This window comes from Xyrauchen texanus, chromosome 15 (genome assembly GCF_025860055.1).
Source record: "Xyrauchen texanus isolate HMW12.3.18 chromosome 15, RBS_HiC_50CHRs, whole genome shotgun sequence".
Taxonomy (NCBI): domain Eukaryota; kingdom Metazoa; phylum Chordata; class Actinopteri; order Cypriniformes; family Catostomidae; genus Xyrauchen; species Xyrauchen texanus.
In genome coordinates this window covers 23,298,470-23,316,721 of record NC_068290.1, presented here as the reverse complement: position 1 = coordinate 23,316,721, position 18,252 = coordinate 23,298,470, and the positions used below count along the sequence as shown (strand labels likewise).

General features: G+C 37.8%; 1 protein-coding gene across 1 annotated transcript in view; it reads left to right on the top strand.

Annotated features, from left to right (window-relative positions):
- Positions 1–18,252, top strand: part of LOC127655579 (nuclear pore membrane glycoprotein 210-like) — a 36,074-nt gene that overhangs the window by 11,051 nt on the left and 6,771 nt on the right. Inside the window, exons 12-26 of the mRNA XM_052143474.1 lie at positions 152–452; positions 3,207–3,337; positions 6,526–6,738; positions 8,174–8,365; positions 11,230–11,419; positions 11,556–11,626; positions 11,837–11,932; positions 12,033–12,134; positions 12,548–12,673; positions 12,834–12,961; positions 16,136–16,331; positions 16,470–16,649; positions 17,112–17,192; positions 17,281–17,412; positions 17,985–18,140. Coding sequence (XP_051999434.1) covers positions 152–452; positions 3,207–3,337; positions 6,526–6,738; positions 8,174–8,365; positions 11,230–11,419; positions 11,556–11,626; positions 11,837–11,932; positions 12,033–12,134; positions 12,548–12,673; positions 12,834–12,961; positions 16,136–16,331; positions 16,470–16,649; positions 17,112–17,192; positions 17,281–17,412; positions 17,985–18,140 — 2,295 coding nt within the window. The remainder of the gene's footprint in view (positions 1–151; positions 453–3,206; positions 3,338–6,525; positions 6,739–8,173; positions 8,366–11,229; positions 11,420–11,555; positions 11,627–11,836; positions 11,933–12,032; positions 12,135–12,547; positions 12,674–12,833; positions 12,962–16,135; positions 16,332–16,469; positions 16,650–17,111; positions 17,193–17,280; positions 17,413–17,984; positions 18,141–18,252) is intronic.

Here is an 18,252-nt window from a genome sequence, read left to right as displayed (position 1 = left end):
GACTTGCTTATTGTGTGTTATTGTGCTTGTTTAAATTGACCTAACATGTTCTTTTAATCTCCATATTAAATTAGATTTTGAATACCAGATTTTCAATGTGAATTCAGACTTTTGGACCTCACTGTATACTTCTATCATTTTCTGTGCACAGTTGATGGTTGTGATGCCTGGCCGGTTGAAGCTCATGCTCCAGAGGGCTGACTGCCTTGTGGGGGACAGGATAGACCTTCCCATGGCTCTGTGGGGCATCCAGGACCCCTCAGACTCTTACTCTCAGACCCACAATGACTTTGATACATGTTCGTACACTCACAGGAGCACTGGTGCAATACAAAAACCTCAATGTGGAGACTCTCTGCTGGAGGAGAGTAATCTTGTGCCAATCACAGACTGCTCTCTGCTTTTTCTGCGCATCCACACTGAACCCACTGGTGTCTTCACACACGTGCCAGGTACAGCATCCCTCCCGGTCTTGCCCCCTCATTATCAGTGGAGTTGACCCCATTTAGCCCGGCCTAAAAACCTTACCAACCATTTCTACCTTGACAACTGCTGCCGTTCACCATATTAGACAAGTTTTTGCTCTTTTCTAATGTCAGTCTGTGGACAGTCCTGTGTGTTTGGACCATAGACTGTAAAAAAAGATGGACGACGCCTCTTCGCTCTTTTCCATTGGTGAGAACTGAAGCTGCCAGTGTCCCGATATGGCGCTGACATCTTGGGACTTGATTCTGTGCAGTTGCGATTTTGGGACCAGGCCTGCGCAGTAGTGAGCAGGAAGTAAAGCCGCGAAATCAAGGCCCCGCCCTCACTCTCGCTGAATCAGTCGCAAGCACACACCCCTGCACGTTTGACTTATGACGGTGTGAAGTCATTAATTATAGAATTTTAGATATTACATTTAAAGCTCCAATCTCCTCAGTCCTCCGAAGATCCCGAAAAAAAAGTCAGTTGGTGCTTCAGTGACTACTTCGCTCAGAGAACCTGTCAATCACAGCTGTCAATCATGATGTCACAGACATGTTTTTATAGCATCAAATAACTAACTAAGAACAAACTTATTTTGAAAACAAACTCTTGAAATTACATCAAGGTGATAGAAACTACAGTAAATGACAGAAACTATCTTTGGAAAAAAGATATGTGAAGTGTAATTTAATTGTTTAGTTGGTCTCATGTCCCGTTGAATAACATGGGGAGGCGGGGTTTATGACCTATACTAGGACCAGTCACCTGGGGGCGATCGAGACGTTTTGGCTTCACTTTTGAGGGCTTGTGTGGCACACTTGGTTTGGACAGATTTAAATAGTATTTTACTGGATTTATAAACAATGTATTGTAAAAGTTGTTGCCGGGGCACTTATAATAGTGGCACAAGGTAGCGAGAGTACTCATAGTATTTTATTCCTCATCCAAATGTTTAAATAAATATTGAGAATTGCTTGCTGTGGATTTAACTATGTTTTAGCCCTCTTTTAAATTGACTGTGTAAAGCATTTGTCTTTATTCTCATTTGCAGTCTGCATAGTTTTCAGTCATACTACTGCAGTAATTTAAATAAAAACGACAGATAGAAATGCTTTATAATGTGACACTTAATTCCAGCCCATGTAATTATAAAATTTCAGTTAAGCTTCTATGCGCAAGCAACAGTGAACAAGGAGAATGAAGTTCAGTTAAGCGTCAGTTGTACATAGTCCATCCATCCACCATCTGCTGATTCCTTTAATATTCAATATTCTGATGGCACCATTCGTTCATCCGCCTGCTCTAAATGTTTTCTTCAGGCCATATCGAACATGAAGAATAAGTGATCTACTCCCAGTCACACACAGACACCCTCTTCTTTCTCTCTTTCTCTCTCTGCCTTTATTTAGAACTTCCTCTTCACTGCACGCACAAATTAAAATATGATTAATTAGTTCATTTCTCCTGCTTCAGTTTAAAGCATTGAGAAAATCAATAGGCTCTCTCTCTCTGTAATCTGCTTAGTACATTAGTGCATAAACATTAGGTTGATAGTGTGTGCGTGCTTGTGTTTGACAGAGGAGTTATATGTGATAACTTGCACAGCTGTCTGGCATGTGAAGCAAGCAATTGAAGTAATGTGAATCCCAGCAAACATTCCAGGAGTTCTCATATTTACAACACAGTTTGCGTTAGTTCAATCAGGATAACAATTGCCACCAATTTTAAGAGTTCCAAATTTCTTGTAACCATGAGGTAAACATGCTTTCCACTGTCCATGATGAAAATTGAAAAATACAAGCTCAAATCTCCTCTTGGATTGCATCTTTCTTCCTCCTTTTCTTTTTCTTTCCCTTTTGCGTTATTCTTCTCTTTCTTGCTTTTAGTCAAAAGTTTAATTACATCAACTAACTCTTCTTACTCCCTTAGATGTTACATCATCTTGTGCAATATCAAAAAGCAAAAAACAAAACAAGGAAACAGCAAAACACACATGCCAGATTAGTTATGATGCTTCACCCTAACATCTAACTGTAGCTATCTGATTTAAACCAGCAACAGCAACACCACCAAACATTTTCCCCTTTCTTTTTCTTCCTGTCAGAGTCAACAAAGCTTTATTAGCATGATTGTTAACATTTACAATATTGAAAAAGCATAAGCAGTACTTATAATATTTGTAGTACTGAAATAGACAAAACAGAATTTAAAAGGTAAAGTTTAAAGGTATTGTTCATCCAAAACTACAAATTCTGTCATCCTTTACTCATTCTCATGTTGTTCCAAACCCATTTGACTATCTTTCCTCCATGGATCACTTAAGGAGACTTTAAGCAGAATGTTAGTTTCAGTCACTAATTGCACTTTCACAGCATATTTCTTTTGCCAGTAATTGGTGACTGAGACTAACATTCTACTTAACTTCTTTGGTGTTCCATGGAAGAAGGAAAGTCATATGGGTTTGGAACAACATGAGGGTGAGGACATGATGATGCATGAACTATCCCAATAAATAATAAAGGAAATGAAGGGGAACATTAAAGGAAGGGGCGAGGTAAAAATGAAATAAATGAAAAAATAATGCAATGGAGATGAATTTACATACAAACTGTATTATATACATTATATATATAAATATAGTCACTTGTCAGAGTATTAAATCACCCATTACAATAATAAATGTTCATCACTGGTGGTGTCTTTCCCTCTTTCATTTCTCTAAGGGTCTCTGTCTCCAGGTGCTGGATTCTGTGGAGGGGTCCGTTTCAAGGCTCTTTCATCTGGTCATGCTGTTGTTACTATCTCAGTGGAAACAGAGGCATGCAGCATCAGTGAGACGACAAGACTAGTGGCCTACAGCCCTCTTAAAGTATGCTGTTTGTGTGTGTGTGTGTGTGTGTGTGTGTGTGTGTGTGTGTGTGTGTGTGTGTGTGTGTGTGTGTGTGTGTCTGCGTGCGTGCGTGCGTGCGTATGATTTGTGGCAAGTGCCATGTCTGTATAAATTGTAATTTATCAGCCCTATGGTGGCTATTTATTAAGATAATGAACTGTTAAGGAGTAGGAGAAGATTAATGTGATACTGAGCTCTCCTGATCACTGATGTATGGGACTGTAGCATATCGTGAACATACAGAGCAACAGTGTTCTCCTGTCCAGGGCAAACACTGTCAAGCACACTTATGGGAGTTTAACAGGACAGTGTGATGGATCAGTGCTTTTGCTGTATGTCAGAGATGACAGTACAAGGAGAAATCTTTTAAAAATATAGTTTAAAACGTATGTGCCAAGTTCATGGTGGTTTCTTCTATGTTTGAAAAACCTGTATACCATTTTCTACAAAAAGTTTATTTATTTACTCTAAAAATGTAAAATGGTGTAACTAAGTTATTAATACTAAAATACTTTCCTTGTACCATAAATACACTTGAAGGTGCACAACTTAATTATTATTGCAGACATATTATTCAAGGTACATATTTGTCATATATATATATATATATATATATATATACAGTACTGTGCACAACTTAAGTAGGCACATATGATGTTTAACAAAATCCTTTGTCTTAAGATTAGTTATTTATATCTTTAGCTGTGGTGTCAATAGGTAATATACATTTTAGACTCCCAAACATTCCTTCTGCAAATAGAATAGATTAACATGTAGCCCTGCAACAGATGGCATGGCCCGACAGAGACCCCCACTGAACATCGAGTAAGTCTGTGATTACATGAAGAGTAAAATATTTCGATCTAGAGCATCAATTAAAAAATGCTAAAATATTTTCTGTGCACTTTGAACACACATGAATATATACAACTTGATTATACATATATATATATATATATATATATATATATATATATATATATATATATATATATATATATATATATACAGTTCTGGCCAAACATATTGGCACCCTTGGTGACTATGAGCAAGGAATGTCTTTATTATTTATCCTTTTGATTTTTCATTCAATATATTCACAAAAATATGTCTTCTAATGGATATCAAAGATTGCAAACACAACACAAGTTTTATCAAAAAACAAGATTTTTGTCAAATATATGTGTGGAACAACTATTGGCACCCTTTTATTCAATACTTTGTGCAACCTCTCTTTGCCAAGATAACAGTTCTTACTCCTCTCTTAAAATGCCTAATGAGGTTGGAGAACACCTGACAAGGGATCTGAGACCATTCGTCCATTCAGAATCTCTACAGATCCTTCAAATTCAGAGGTCCATGTTGGTGAACTCTCCTCTTCAGTTCACAACACAGGTTTTCTATGGGTTCAGGTCAGGGAATTAAAATGACCATGGCAGAACCTTGATTTTTTGGTTAGTGAACCATTTATTTTTATGTTTATTTTGGATAATTGTCCTGCTAGAAGACTAGGCAGTCTCACAATGTAAAAAATCCACCACCATATTTAACCATGGGCATGAGGTACTTTTCCATATGGCTACCTCTCTGTGTGGGTCAAACCCATCTCTGGTGTTTACTGCCAAAAAGCTCTATTTTTCATCTGAGCATAGAATCCAGTCGCATTTGAAGTTCCAGTAGTGTCTGGCAAACTGAAGATCCTGGAGATTGTTGTGGAATAAGAGTAGAGGCATTTTTTCTTGAAACCCTCCCAAACAACTTGTGATGTAGGTGACATCTGATTGTAGTTTTGGAGACTTTTTGGTTCCAAACCTGGATCCAGCTGTGATCTTTGAAGATTTACTTACTCCTTACTCTGTTTGGAGACAATATTGACATGTGTCCTCTTCCAGGTCGATTCTTAACATCTCCAGTTGATTGGAACTTCTAAATTATTGCCCTGATGGTGGAAATGGGAATTTTCAATGCTTTAGTTATTTTCTTATATCCACATTCCATTTTGTGAAGCTCAACATCATTTTTCCGCATATCATAACTATATTATTTTGCCTTACCCATTGTGATGGATGGTGTGTTACCTCATATTTATACCACTGTGAAACAGAAAGTCATGGCTGAACAATTTCGTGTTACTTGTAACCCAGGTGTACTAAAAAATTTAAAATATGAATGGGAATATACTTCTGATATACTTTACTTATAATAATTTCTAGGGGTGCCAATAATTGTGGCAAATGTTTTCTGTGGAATAATATTCATTTAAATATGTGAATTTACCCTTTTAATTAGTTTGCTTCAATTAAAGGTTTGATTATTGTGAATATTTTTTATGAAAAATCAAAAGGATAAATAATTAAGACATATTTTTCACAGCATTCTTTGATCATATTTACCAAGGTTGCCAATATTTTTGGCCACAACTGTATATATTTATATATTTTTTTTTTTTTACAAATAGAGTTATCATTTTCAGCAGTCCATTCAACCTGAATAAAACAAGTCGTTTCATAAAAAGTAAACAGTCGATGGGGTGTGGGTAGCTCAGCGAGTATTGACACTGACTACCACCCCTGTAATCATGAGTTTGAATCAAGGGTGTGCTGACTCCAGCCAGGTCTCCGAAGCAACCAAATTGGCCCGGTTGCTAGGAAGGGTAGAGTCACATGGGGTAACCTCCTCGTGGTCGTGATAAGTGGATATCGCTCTCAATGGGGTGTGTGGTAAGTTGTGCATGGATCGCAGAATGTAGCATGAGACTCCACATGCAGAGTCTCCGCAGGTGTCATGCACAATGAGCCATGTGATAAGAAGTGCGGATTGACTGTCTCAGAAGCGGAGGCAACTGAGACTTGTCCTCTGCCACCCTGATTGAGGTGAGTAACCACACCTCCATGAGGACCTACTAAGTAGTGGGAATTGGGCATTCCAAATTGGGTAGAAAAGGGGATTAAAAAAAAACTTGATTAGGGTTCATACAGGGGTCCTCTCTGTTTTAAGGTTTACTTGTCACATGACAAAAAACAATTTTTTTTTATATTTTGTTTTTTAACAATTTAATATATCCAGACAAAAGAAAGAGTCACAACGTTGACCCAGTAGTGAACTTTGCACTTCACTGCACCTCAGTGACATTGTACTCTCCTGTTTTCTCTCTCTCTTTCTCTCAGTCGCTTGTGTCTGATGTTCTGCTTTCAGTGGGCTCATCTCATATGGTTGCATTTGAGGGGGGTCCTCAGCCCTGGCCCCTGGCCCCATACCGTTTCTATAGTTATGTCGAGGCCCAGCCAGCGGGTGGTGTTATTGTGGAGGCACTGAGTCCTACCAAAGCATGGCCACCTCGACATGTGTATCAGGTCATGTGCACTGCTGTGGGAGAACAGGTTGGGAAATGTCTTATATTGTAATTTCATGCTCATATGTTCTGCAAAAGCTCTTCATGCTTTATGTAGGTGAAGGGTTGTTACCGTATATATATATATATATATATATATATATATATATATATATATATATATATATATATATATATATATATAGGACTGGATCGCTGACCCAATGGTAAACTGCCTGCAGGAGTTGAAGCCACTGGAAATGTTCGAGCTGCCATCTTGGTATGCCCAAACTATCATAGAGCATCAATTACTGACTCAATATGGATAATATTTGTTAAGAGTTAGAAGATATACACGAATCGCAATGTCAGAGCATTCACCTGCCTGGTGTTCAGCCTATCAGTGCAGCACATCAAACACAAAAGACACAAACACACACATGATGGACAGCTGCCCGTAAACGCGCTCTCTCTGTCGCACCACAGTCGACCGTCCACGGTTAAAGAATCACGACCCGGCCTCGCCCTCCGCCCTGTCACATTCCTCCCTCGTTCTCTCAGGCCGGGGAGCCCCCGGCATGACATACACCCCCCCCTCTTTCCCTGGGGGAGGGTGTGCCTTATGCCCCATCTGCCAGCAGGTCATCCTTGTTTACATTCAGCTGATCTGTTCACCGATGATGTATTTGATATAGATACACATAACTCTCTATGGCTTTTTAAGAAACAGGAAAATTCCTGACTTTAAATAAATAAATAATTACATGTGTAGGACGTTTGCATTGTAGGGATGTACATGCAGATTTCAGATATAAAATCAGTGATTGAATGACTAATGTTTACTCGCTGAAATTAGATGATTTCCTATTAAGTCATTATTGGAATGTTTGGGCATGGCAATATAGTGGCGCAGTGGCTTCACTGTTATGACGTCAGTATGAGCAATCCAGTTCGATATGTATTTAAGTGGTTGTAACCTTCTTGTCATGTATAGTGGAATCCAAAAGTCTAATACTTTGTTGAAAATCTGGAATTCAAATCTAATAATCTGGAAGTAGATTTGAAAAGTTTAAAGCAACAAAACGATTTGACATGAATTAATATTAGATATTTAAGACTCTGCACTATTACAAGGTACCTAAATAAATAAGCAAATTTGTGACATTGACCTTGTTAATTCCTTTGTTCTAAAAGTTCCGAAATCATGCTGAGATAACATGGATCATCAGGTTTTGTATAATCTTGTGGAGTCCATGCGAGCTGCATGCTGTTCTTAAAGCAAAAAGGGGACATATCAAATACTAAGAAATTCTGATATTCATGTCATTTTTTTAGTCTACTTTTCACTCATTGTTATGCTGATGACATAATGTGTAATGAAAAGAAAAATGTGGTAAAAAATAAAATAAAAATAGAACCATTTTACTAGTGTCTTCAGACATTTTGATCCCATAGTATGTTTTGGCATATTTATGTTTGTGTAGTGGTTGGTCTTTAGGTGTGGAAATACTCCAGGCTTGTTAAACGAGATGCCTGCTGTCGAGGAGAGCAGAGTTCAGGTGGCATGTGGCGTACCTGCTAGTCTCTCTCTTTCTCTTCTCTCCTCCTCTCCTTCATCCGTCCCTCTGTTCTCCCACCACTCCTCTTGTACTCAGCCTCAGTACCCCTGTGGACCGGTGAGTAATGATCACTACATGCTCTCTCTCAAACTCTCTCTTTTTGCCCCCTCCTGCTTTTATATCCTCACACAAACTCTTATGATTGACTCATTTTCCTCTCTTTCATGCACTTGCCTAGACCTCTCTTTTTTCATTTTCTCACCCTCCAGGTGTCTCTTTCTTTCTATTTCACCCCCACACCTACAGCAGGCCTGCATCTCTCCTTCCCTCTTTCCACTGCTCTCATTTGCCATACAATTATGTGTGATATGCAGGGTGAAGTGTTATAGCAGTTTCCATAGTAACTGCATGCATAGGGGCTCAGCAGTGTGTGTGTGTGTGTGTGTGTGTGTGCTGTGTGTGCGTGCGTGCGTGTTAGGGTTGTGCGAGGGTTTTTCCTCTGCTGACACAGTAACCAAGTCTTTGATAAATGTCGAAACGCTATTAAACAATATACAGTCTCTAATATACCTAAAGGGATAGTTCATACAAAATTAAAACATTTGTCATCATTTACTCACCCTCATGTTGTTCCAAACCTGGAAACTATCTTTTTTCCTGTGGAACACAAAAGGAGATGTTAGGCAGAATAAAAACCTCATTGTAACGAGCGGTGACTGAGGCTGTTTGTCCCTAACATTCTGCTTAACATTTTATTTTTGGCTGAATTTTCTTTTAAACCATATTAGTTGTAGTAATGTTTATTCTAGGAGACTAGGTTTGGAAATGTCATATCATCAACGAAAAAGCACATGGAAAATTGCAATTTGTTTATTCGTTTTTAAAAAGTGTCTTTTTTTTTAGTTACAGCACCGCATTAGAGAGGCAAAAATTGCATTAGATTCATCGATGTAACTAACCAAATAATTTCCACAATCCATGATGTTTGTGAGTGTGTGCTCACCAAGATGGTCATGATATGTTTATGCAGTAACAAGTTATTTGTTATTATTTTATTGTTAACTTATTATTATTAACAAGTAATAATACGTTTATTACAGTGTCCATGTTAAACATAATACATGCAGGGCTGTTTCTAGCTATAAGCAGTATAAGCGGCCGCTTAGGGCCACCGACCCACCAGGGGGCTCTGCAAAGCAAACAAAAAAGGTCGTTTTTTATGTTTTTTAATTTTAAATATACTTAAAGCTGTTATAGTTATAGGGGGCCCCCTTGTTGCCCGAGAGAGAAGGGAGAATATGTGACTGCAATTCATGGGTGGGCCTGGATTGGCCTGGTCTCCTAGTAGGATTTCACTTAGAAACGGCCCTGAAAGTGTGACCCTTTATGCTGCTTTAAAACTAACTGATGGCAAAGAAAGAATATTACAGCTGCACATTCTTTCCTGCCACCTTTCATCTACACTGGTGGCCAAAAGTTTAGAAAAATATACAGATTTTGTTGTTTTGGAAGGCAATTGGTACTTTAATTCACCAAAGTGGCATTCAGCTGATGACAAAGTACAGTCAGGACATTACTGATATAAAAAAAACAGCACCATCACTATTTGAAAAAAATTATTTTTGATAAAATCTAGACGGCTCAATTTCCAGCAGCCATCACTCCAACACCATATCCTTGAGTAATCATGCTATATTTCTAATTTGGTAGTAGAAAATATCTTGCCATTATATCAAACGCAGTTGAAAGCTATTTTGTTTGTTAAATGAAGCTTAACATTGTCTTTGTGTTTGTTTTTGAGTTGCCACAGTATGCAATAGACTGGCATGTCTTAAGGTCAATATTAGGTCAAAAATCGCAAAAAAGAGAAATCGCTTTCTCTAGAAACTTGTCAGTCAAACATTGTTTTGAGGAATGAAGGCTATACAATTCTTGAAAGTGCCAAAAAACTGAAGATTTCATACAAAGGTGTACACTGCCGTCTTTAAAGACAAAGGACAACTGACTCTAACAAGGACAGAATGATGAAGGCCCAGATATACAACTAAACAAGAGGATAAGTACATCAGAGTCTCTAGTTTGAGAAATAGATGCCTCACATGTTGTCAGCTGACAGCTTCATTGAATTCTACCTGCTCAACACCAGTTTCATGTACAACAGTAAACAGAAGACTCAGGGGTGCAGGCCTTATGGGAAGAATTGCAAAGTAAAAGCCACTTTTGAAACAGAAAACAAAAATAAATGGTTAGAACGGGCAAAGAAAAACAGACATTGGACAATAGATAATTGGAAAAGTGTGTTATGTATCTTTACCCCACTGAGCTTTTGTGGGATCAGCTAGACTGTAAGATGTGTGAGAAGTGCCCTACAAGACAGCCAGATCTATGGCAAGTGCTACAAGAAATTAGTGGGGTGAAATGTCACCTGTGTATCTGGACAAATGCCAAGGATCTGCAAAGCTGTCATTGTTGCAGGAGCAGTTTTTTTTATGAGAACTCTTTGAAGTAGTTTAAGAAGTTATTAATGTCCAGACTATACACTGTGATCAGTTGAATGCCACTTTGGTGAATAAAAGTACCAGTTTCTTTCCATAAGAGCAAAATCTGTACATTATTCCAAACTTTTGGCCACCAGTGTAAATATGATTTATAATCCTGCCACCTTTTTTTTTTTTTTTTTAAAGGATTCATTCATGCATTAACTAGTTTCATTTGCATGATTATAGAGCACTCAATCAATATTTTACTGCTTTACTGCTATAATTGAGAAAAGTTGTCTGGTGTCCTCTACAGGCAGACAGGTAAAGTGTGATTTATTTAACAAGGTCACTCTTTATCTCTCTCAGTGTTTATTATATGTTTATTAAGAATTTATTATTATATTTTAGAAATGTTCCTAGAATTCTCCTAGTAATTTTTCTAGTATTTAAAAATGACATTATACATTATAATTTCATGTTACTTCTCTCTCTCTCTTTAAGTTGTCTGTGTCCAGCAGTAGGGATGCTACGTTGCAGTTGTCCGTGTTCGACCAGAAGGGGGTGCAGTTTGATAATTTCACCTCCTGCTCAGTGAGGTGGACATCCTCTGACCCTGCCCTCCTCTCAGTGTCCCTCCAATCCACAATGAATGTGGCTGACAAACCAAAACAGACAGGCTACAAACTACATGGTTTGTGTAGGGTTTGTTTACCACTGTCTGGTCTAATTTTGGTACAGCTGCAATTTCATAGTTCTCAAGATTTTATGTAAATCTCTTTAGATTTTGATTGCTTGATCACTGATTGGTTGGCATGTTCTTATTAAAGCATGGCAGGTGTTTCAAGCCCATGGACAGACAGGAACCGTGACTGTCAATGTCACTCTCATATGTCCAGAGGTATGTGTAGATGCATGTTTAAATTGTGCAAATTTTCACTATACTTTGATATAAAAACTAAAATCTGTATTAAAAAAAGATTAGAAAAATGCAAAATATAATTATTTTCACTAGTTGCCTCATACTTTTAGACCCCACAATGCTTATGCATATTTATGTTTGTATGTCTTTATTACTTATGTAACGGACAAACTATGTGCTGTCAATAAGACAACTCCAGTGTCTCAGTGTGTGAATTTGCAGTTGGTTGACAATGTGCAGTGGGACAGACACTCTGCCACTCTGTTCAACCATCCAAAAGTCACAGTGAGTAAACTCATCCATTCATACTCTCTAATATATTTCAACTGAACTAGTAATTTCTTTTTTTTAAATGATTCATTAGTCCATGCATTCCTCTCTGTAGGAAAATCTGTCTTTGATCCATGGCTCAGGTCACTTTCAGGTCTATCTACATAACAAGGAGTTGGCCAACATCACCCATATGGAGAACACCAATATAGTACAGGTGGAAGTGTAGTCCTAGTACAGGGTCAAATATATTACAATACAAGTGAGAGTACAGAAATGGTACCGGTATATGTTAAATGGATAATTCACCCCAAAATTTAAATTATGTTATAATTTACTCACCCTCACATTGAGTCCAAAACTTTGTTTCTTTCTGTCCGTGGGACTTGGCAATTGATATGTTAGGCAGAATGTTAGCCTCAGTCACCATTCACTTTCATTGTATGGAAAAAAGGTGCATTGAAAGTGACTAGTGGCTGAGCATTACAATCTGCCTAACATCTCCTTTTGTATAAGGGTTTGGAACAACACAAGGGTGAGGTAATGATATTTTTATTTTTGGGTGAACTGTCACTTTAAAGTATTTTGCAATACAATGAAATTGGTTTGGTTACAATCTTTCTCTCCCAGGTGTCCCCACTTCAGCCTGGTTCTTCCACTCTCTTTGCTCGTGACCTCTGTCTGACCTCTGAGTCTGCTGAAGCACCCTTACTAATTTCTGACATCACAGATTTCCAGATTGACTTCTTGAATATTGTACGCTGTAATCTTTTTCATTATCTCAACATTAATGAATTTAAGTGTAGAGCAAAATATTTATGTCTTCAGTCATCTCTATTTCACTTATTTGTTCCTCTCATCTTTGTCTCCTATGTTGTTGTCCTTTCTATAGTTTGTGTGTTTGCATACATTTCAGGTTGAGGTCAGTCACACTGCTTCAGTGCGAGTGCGCATTCTGGACTCAAACAATCAGCCATTTCCCCATCACTTCCTGTGGCTAATGAATCTCACGCTTATCCCTTCTTCGTCCATCGTTTCTGTTGAGTGAGTCCACAACATGTGATTTCTACCAGCCTTATTTTACATATATTGTAAATTCAGTCATAAAGTGTATGTGTTATGAATGCGGGAAGCAGGAGAAGGCAGACGGGTGGTAAGGATCCAAATGTGGTTTATTTCAAAATAACAAATAAGCAAAACACAAAGAAAAGTCCACGAGGGGAAAAACTATCTCAAATACAAAAGAACACACAGCGGGTAGAACAGTCAGCAAAACATCCACAACGAAAAAGGAACCTCGGGCAAACAAGAACAACATACCAACATACAACAACCGACAAGGGAATGGAGGAACAAACAGGGTTTAAATACACAAGGACACAATAAAGACTAAACGAGACACAGGTGAGAACAATGATGTGTGCAGGCAGTGAGGGTGGCCGGGAATTGTGGTAATTGTAGTTTTCTACAAGGACAGTGAGACTCGGGGCGGACAACAAGGAAAACATGACAAGGAATGTGAAAAGTGGCATGTGAAACAGACAACATGGGCAGACAACACAGGAACGTGACAGTATGGCAAGCCAAATGGACTTTTAATCATAGTAAAAATTAAAATTCTTGATATCTGTAATTGCATTTTCACTAGTAGAATTTCAATGATCTGATTGCAATTTCCGATATCAGCAATGCACTTCTTACTAGTAAAAATTATAATCAATAATTAAATTGCTACTAGGATAAATATGCATTCCTTATATAAACAATATAAGCTTTATGTAGGGAATTATATATATATATAATTTAGAGATGTGGATGGGGTCAGTTATGTAGCATATTTAGGAAATTTGATATCTAGGAGGAAATTTAGGGTCTCGAAATATGTGAGCTATGTACTAGATTAAACTGTCTTTGTTGTACCTTATTAGGTAATGAAATGTATAATGGAATTAGTCGCATTTGACAACCATTATAAATTAGATTAATGACAAATAACTAGATTATTTGTCTTTAATAGATTCTCCACAATTAAAATCGTAATACAACATTGTAACACAGTTAAAGATGGGCAAGGAGGCGAGAACCGGCTTGTCAACATAAATAATATTTTAATGAGAAACTTAAACCAAGGGAACAAACACACACAACGGACATGCCCGTAATTCTCTCTCTCTCGAACCATCGTCACCGGCCGCCTTTATCCCTCACGTGCCTAATCAGGCCAATTGGGGACCGGGCGCGCGATATTCCGACCCGGCCTCGCCCCCCTCCGGCTCCACAAACATCTAGTTGTATCAGCTGATTAATTCACTTATTGGAGTGATATTATTCTCATGGCTTATTGAAAATAATATCACATATAAATAGGTACAGCTTTGCAGCGAAATCTTTCAGAAACAGGCATGAGATTATTTATCAAAATATACCACAGTCAATTCGTCTTTGAACACAGAAAAACTTTATTACTTTTCTAAACATAAATCTAATCTAACACATATATACAGAGACAGGTTGGTGAAAAGTGACAGAATGTGAAATAACTGATCAGTACAGTAAAAAGGAACTTTACAGAGTCTGTTGACAACACCTTAAGAACCATGTCATTCTTCTTTGAGTCTACATTGATTTGCTATCGGATTACCCATATTATTTGATTAATACACTAGCACTTTGAGCACAATATTGGAGATGTACTTGCTTGTCTTTGTGGTGTTTACTTGCGTTCTTTGTGTTGTTTGGTTCTTGGTTGAAAGTTTGTTCCGTCGACGTTTTAACTTCTGTATGATCGAATTTATTGTCTGTATGAGATGATGATTTTAGGTGTAAAGAGAGGCCTTCTCACTCCTTCTTGGGACGTCGAGTGGAGATATGGTCCTTTGTTTCAGACTCTTAAAAATTTCCCGCTCAAAAATAGTGCATATTTAATCATGAGCTTTTATATCTTGAGAATGGTACAAGAGGCATGATATTCATTTTCACCAGATTTTTCTTCATACCCAAACAAATGTTTACATACTAAACATGACATTTTTTTATGGAGGTTATACCTGTAGGTAGTAAAACATGAAAATCTTTGGTTACAAAATCATATTGGTTTTACACGTCATTGCATTTTATCAAGTTAAACCTTATAGTTACCATTCTTAGTAGAATGAGATAAATCATACAGAATTAAAGATTATATTTATCAATTATAGGTGATTGCACATCGCTACACACATTTTAAAGAGGTACATCAGGCTATAATCATTAATTTGTCAGGTACAAATTTTACCACAGTGGTTTTCAGCATTATCTAGCAAGGCTAGATTAAGATGAAATGTCTTGTGCAAATCTGATGGTCCTGGTAACCTTACACAGAGAAGTCTAGTTTACTCTGGGTGGGGGTTCTTGTGGAAGGCCGGTAATTTATGACGTTGAAACATTCCAATCTGAAAGGCTGATTTTTTTCTCGTTTCAAATCATGTTGGTGGAATTCTTCTGCATATATAATCTTACATATAATTACTTTCCAATTTATTGATATCCAAAATCAGTTTCCAGGTCAGAATCTAATGTGCTGAAATACATTTACAGATATCAAAAATTAGCATTTTAACCAGTTGTAATTCAATTGTTCATATCAGGAATGAATATTTGCACTAGTAACAATGTCCTTATTGATCTAAAAATATGTGAAATTGGAATTCCAACTTTTTGATATCTGGAATTGCATTTTGAATGGGAGTGAATGAGGTATCATTGTGAAATTCTACTAGTGAAAATGCAATGGCTATAAAGAATGACAGATTTTAGTAGTTGAAATTCCATTTTTTATATCAAGAATGGATAGCAAGTGTCATCTGCAAACAAATGATACTAGAGCTTTTCTCACAACTAACTTTTTATCTTGACTTTTAACCAGCTGGTGTCATGGTGATTTTTTATTTTTGTATTTTTGCAGATGTTCTCATTCAGATCTATTATTTTATCATTTAAAACCTAACAAGCTTTTATGTGAACTATTTCACTTGAAATGTATATTTGGGCGATATTTTTCTTTAAATAAATGCCACTTGCTTTGATATTTTCTTAATTAATGCAAAGACATTCATAGCTTTTTAAGTGTGGCTTAAGTGTCCAAATGCCTTTCTAATGTGTATGTGTACTATTTGTTTTTCCTAAAGAGAATATTGCCAGTTTTAATGTAGATTTATGGCTTATTGTGTATGTTTGTAGGGAGGCAGGGCTAGAGGACAGGTACTCTTTGGGCTTCCGTGTGACAGGTCTTGAAGTCGGCATGGTCAATCTTCACGTCTCAGCGGTGGATGGTCATGGACGTGTTATAAGCTCCTCCCACAAGAATCTGCAAGTTTACCCACCATTAAATTTGCAGCCCCGTAAACTCACTCTGGCAGTTGGAAGTGTGCGACAAGTGAGTATGACAAACAAACCATATGTAAGCTAGATTTCCTTTTACACTTTCACATTTTTGAACATAATTTCTTTTTTAAACACATATTAAGAAAACAGTGTGGCTTTCATTTTATTTGTTGTATGTTTTGGTGTTCAGGTGAAATGGGAGGGAGGGCCTCACCCTCAGTCCCGTGTTGGTTTTTCTGTGAGTGACAATTCTATCGCTGTGGTGTCAGAGACCGGATTGGTCAGAGGTGTGTCAGTGGGTGTGATCAAACTCAGAGGAGCTCTGCAAACTGTAACACAAGATACAGGAGCACTGCTTACTTTTGCACAGGTAACACACACAAATTGAGGCACCATTTGCCTTTGGTTATAACCACATTTACATCTAATTAAGGAGCAATGCGATAAAGCAACATGCAATAAAAGCTATTAAATGTAAATCTGTGTTTTGCCAAACCATTGTATAGCTTCTTCATCAGCAACTTGATGTAGAGCCAGGAGGCCTTTTTTGTCGTAACCAACCTGACTACAAGTGATGAGCGAGAGCACATTCTGTCGATTGCTTAGTTTCTGTTTCTGCTGTGTCACACTGGATAGCCCTGCCCACTTGTTCCAAAATCCTGCTTCTCATAACTATACATTAAACACTAAATGTGTTCTGACTGGCTGTGATTCTATCATATTATGCAGCACTTTCACATTCACTGAGGACAAATTGCTTGTTTGCTTGAAACTTGATGCATTGTGTTGTGGTGATTATATGCCATATGTATCCCATATTTCCTATGCTTAGGATGAAGTAGTGGTGGAGGTGTTTGACCTGACAGCAGTGCGGATACAGGCTCCTTTAGACACTCTGTCTCTAGGAACAGAGGTTTGTCTCTTTTATGCTCATTAATTATTTATGCAGTTATATCTTTGCCCTGTTAACTGGAAGGGTATGGATACATCTTTCATTCTAGATGCCTGTTTATGTGATGGGCAGTGACAGCAGTCAGAATCCTCTGGCTCTGGGCAGTGTTGAGTCTGGCCTCAGTTTCCACTGGAGTCTGAGTAAAATGGGTGTACTGGAGATAAAACCAAGGCACACAGAGGTGAGATCCATCAGAGATAGTGTAAGGAGGAGAAGAAAGACCACTTGTACATAAATGATTGGGAGAAATTGTAACACTCAATACAGTGGCTGTAGGAATGGAAGTCCTGCCTTTTTAAGGTAAAGCTGAAATATGTAATTTCTGCAACACTTGTGCCACTGAATGGAATTGAAAATTATACATTGTTTTCAAAATTGCTTTGTAAATCGCCTGCCGTTGGTCAAACCAAGAGATAGTCCCGCCCCCAACTCACACTATTGATTGAGTAGCGTTTTTGGGGCAGGTCTAAGCGGGTCATTCAAAACAAACACAGGAATTTTTGTAGTGCCACAGAGAGACATTGTTTACAGTTTTCAAGAAATTGTATATACAATTGGCTTATTTCCAGTTGTCTCTTCATATTCAGCTGGGAATGAACAAAGTATTTTAACAAAAAAAAGCTACATAATTCTGCTTTAAAAAAGCCAATCACCTTTTTGATAGAGTTTTGGATCCATACTCACACACACACAGCTTAAAACGGAGTACTACTATGTGTTCATTTTTAAGTATGCTTCACGTGTCGGTTTCAGGTGGGTGTTAGTGTGTCTCCCTTTCATCGTTTCTCTGTGCTGGTAAAGGCTGAGGCTCCAGGTAAGACCAGCCTGAAAGTGTTTGTGCAGATTGAACAGATACGCAGCAGCAACACAACACTCTCTCATCATCTCACTGATGAGATACAGATACTGGTAAATATATCCTCCACAAAGAACTGCCACTGACAAGACATTTAAGGAAATAGTATGTCTCCTCGCAATCACTCTGATTTCACTTTTATTTTATTTCAGTCTTGTTCTCTCT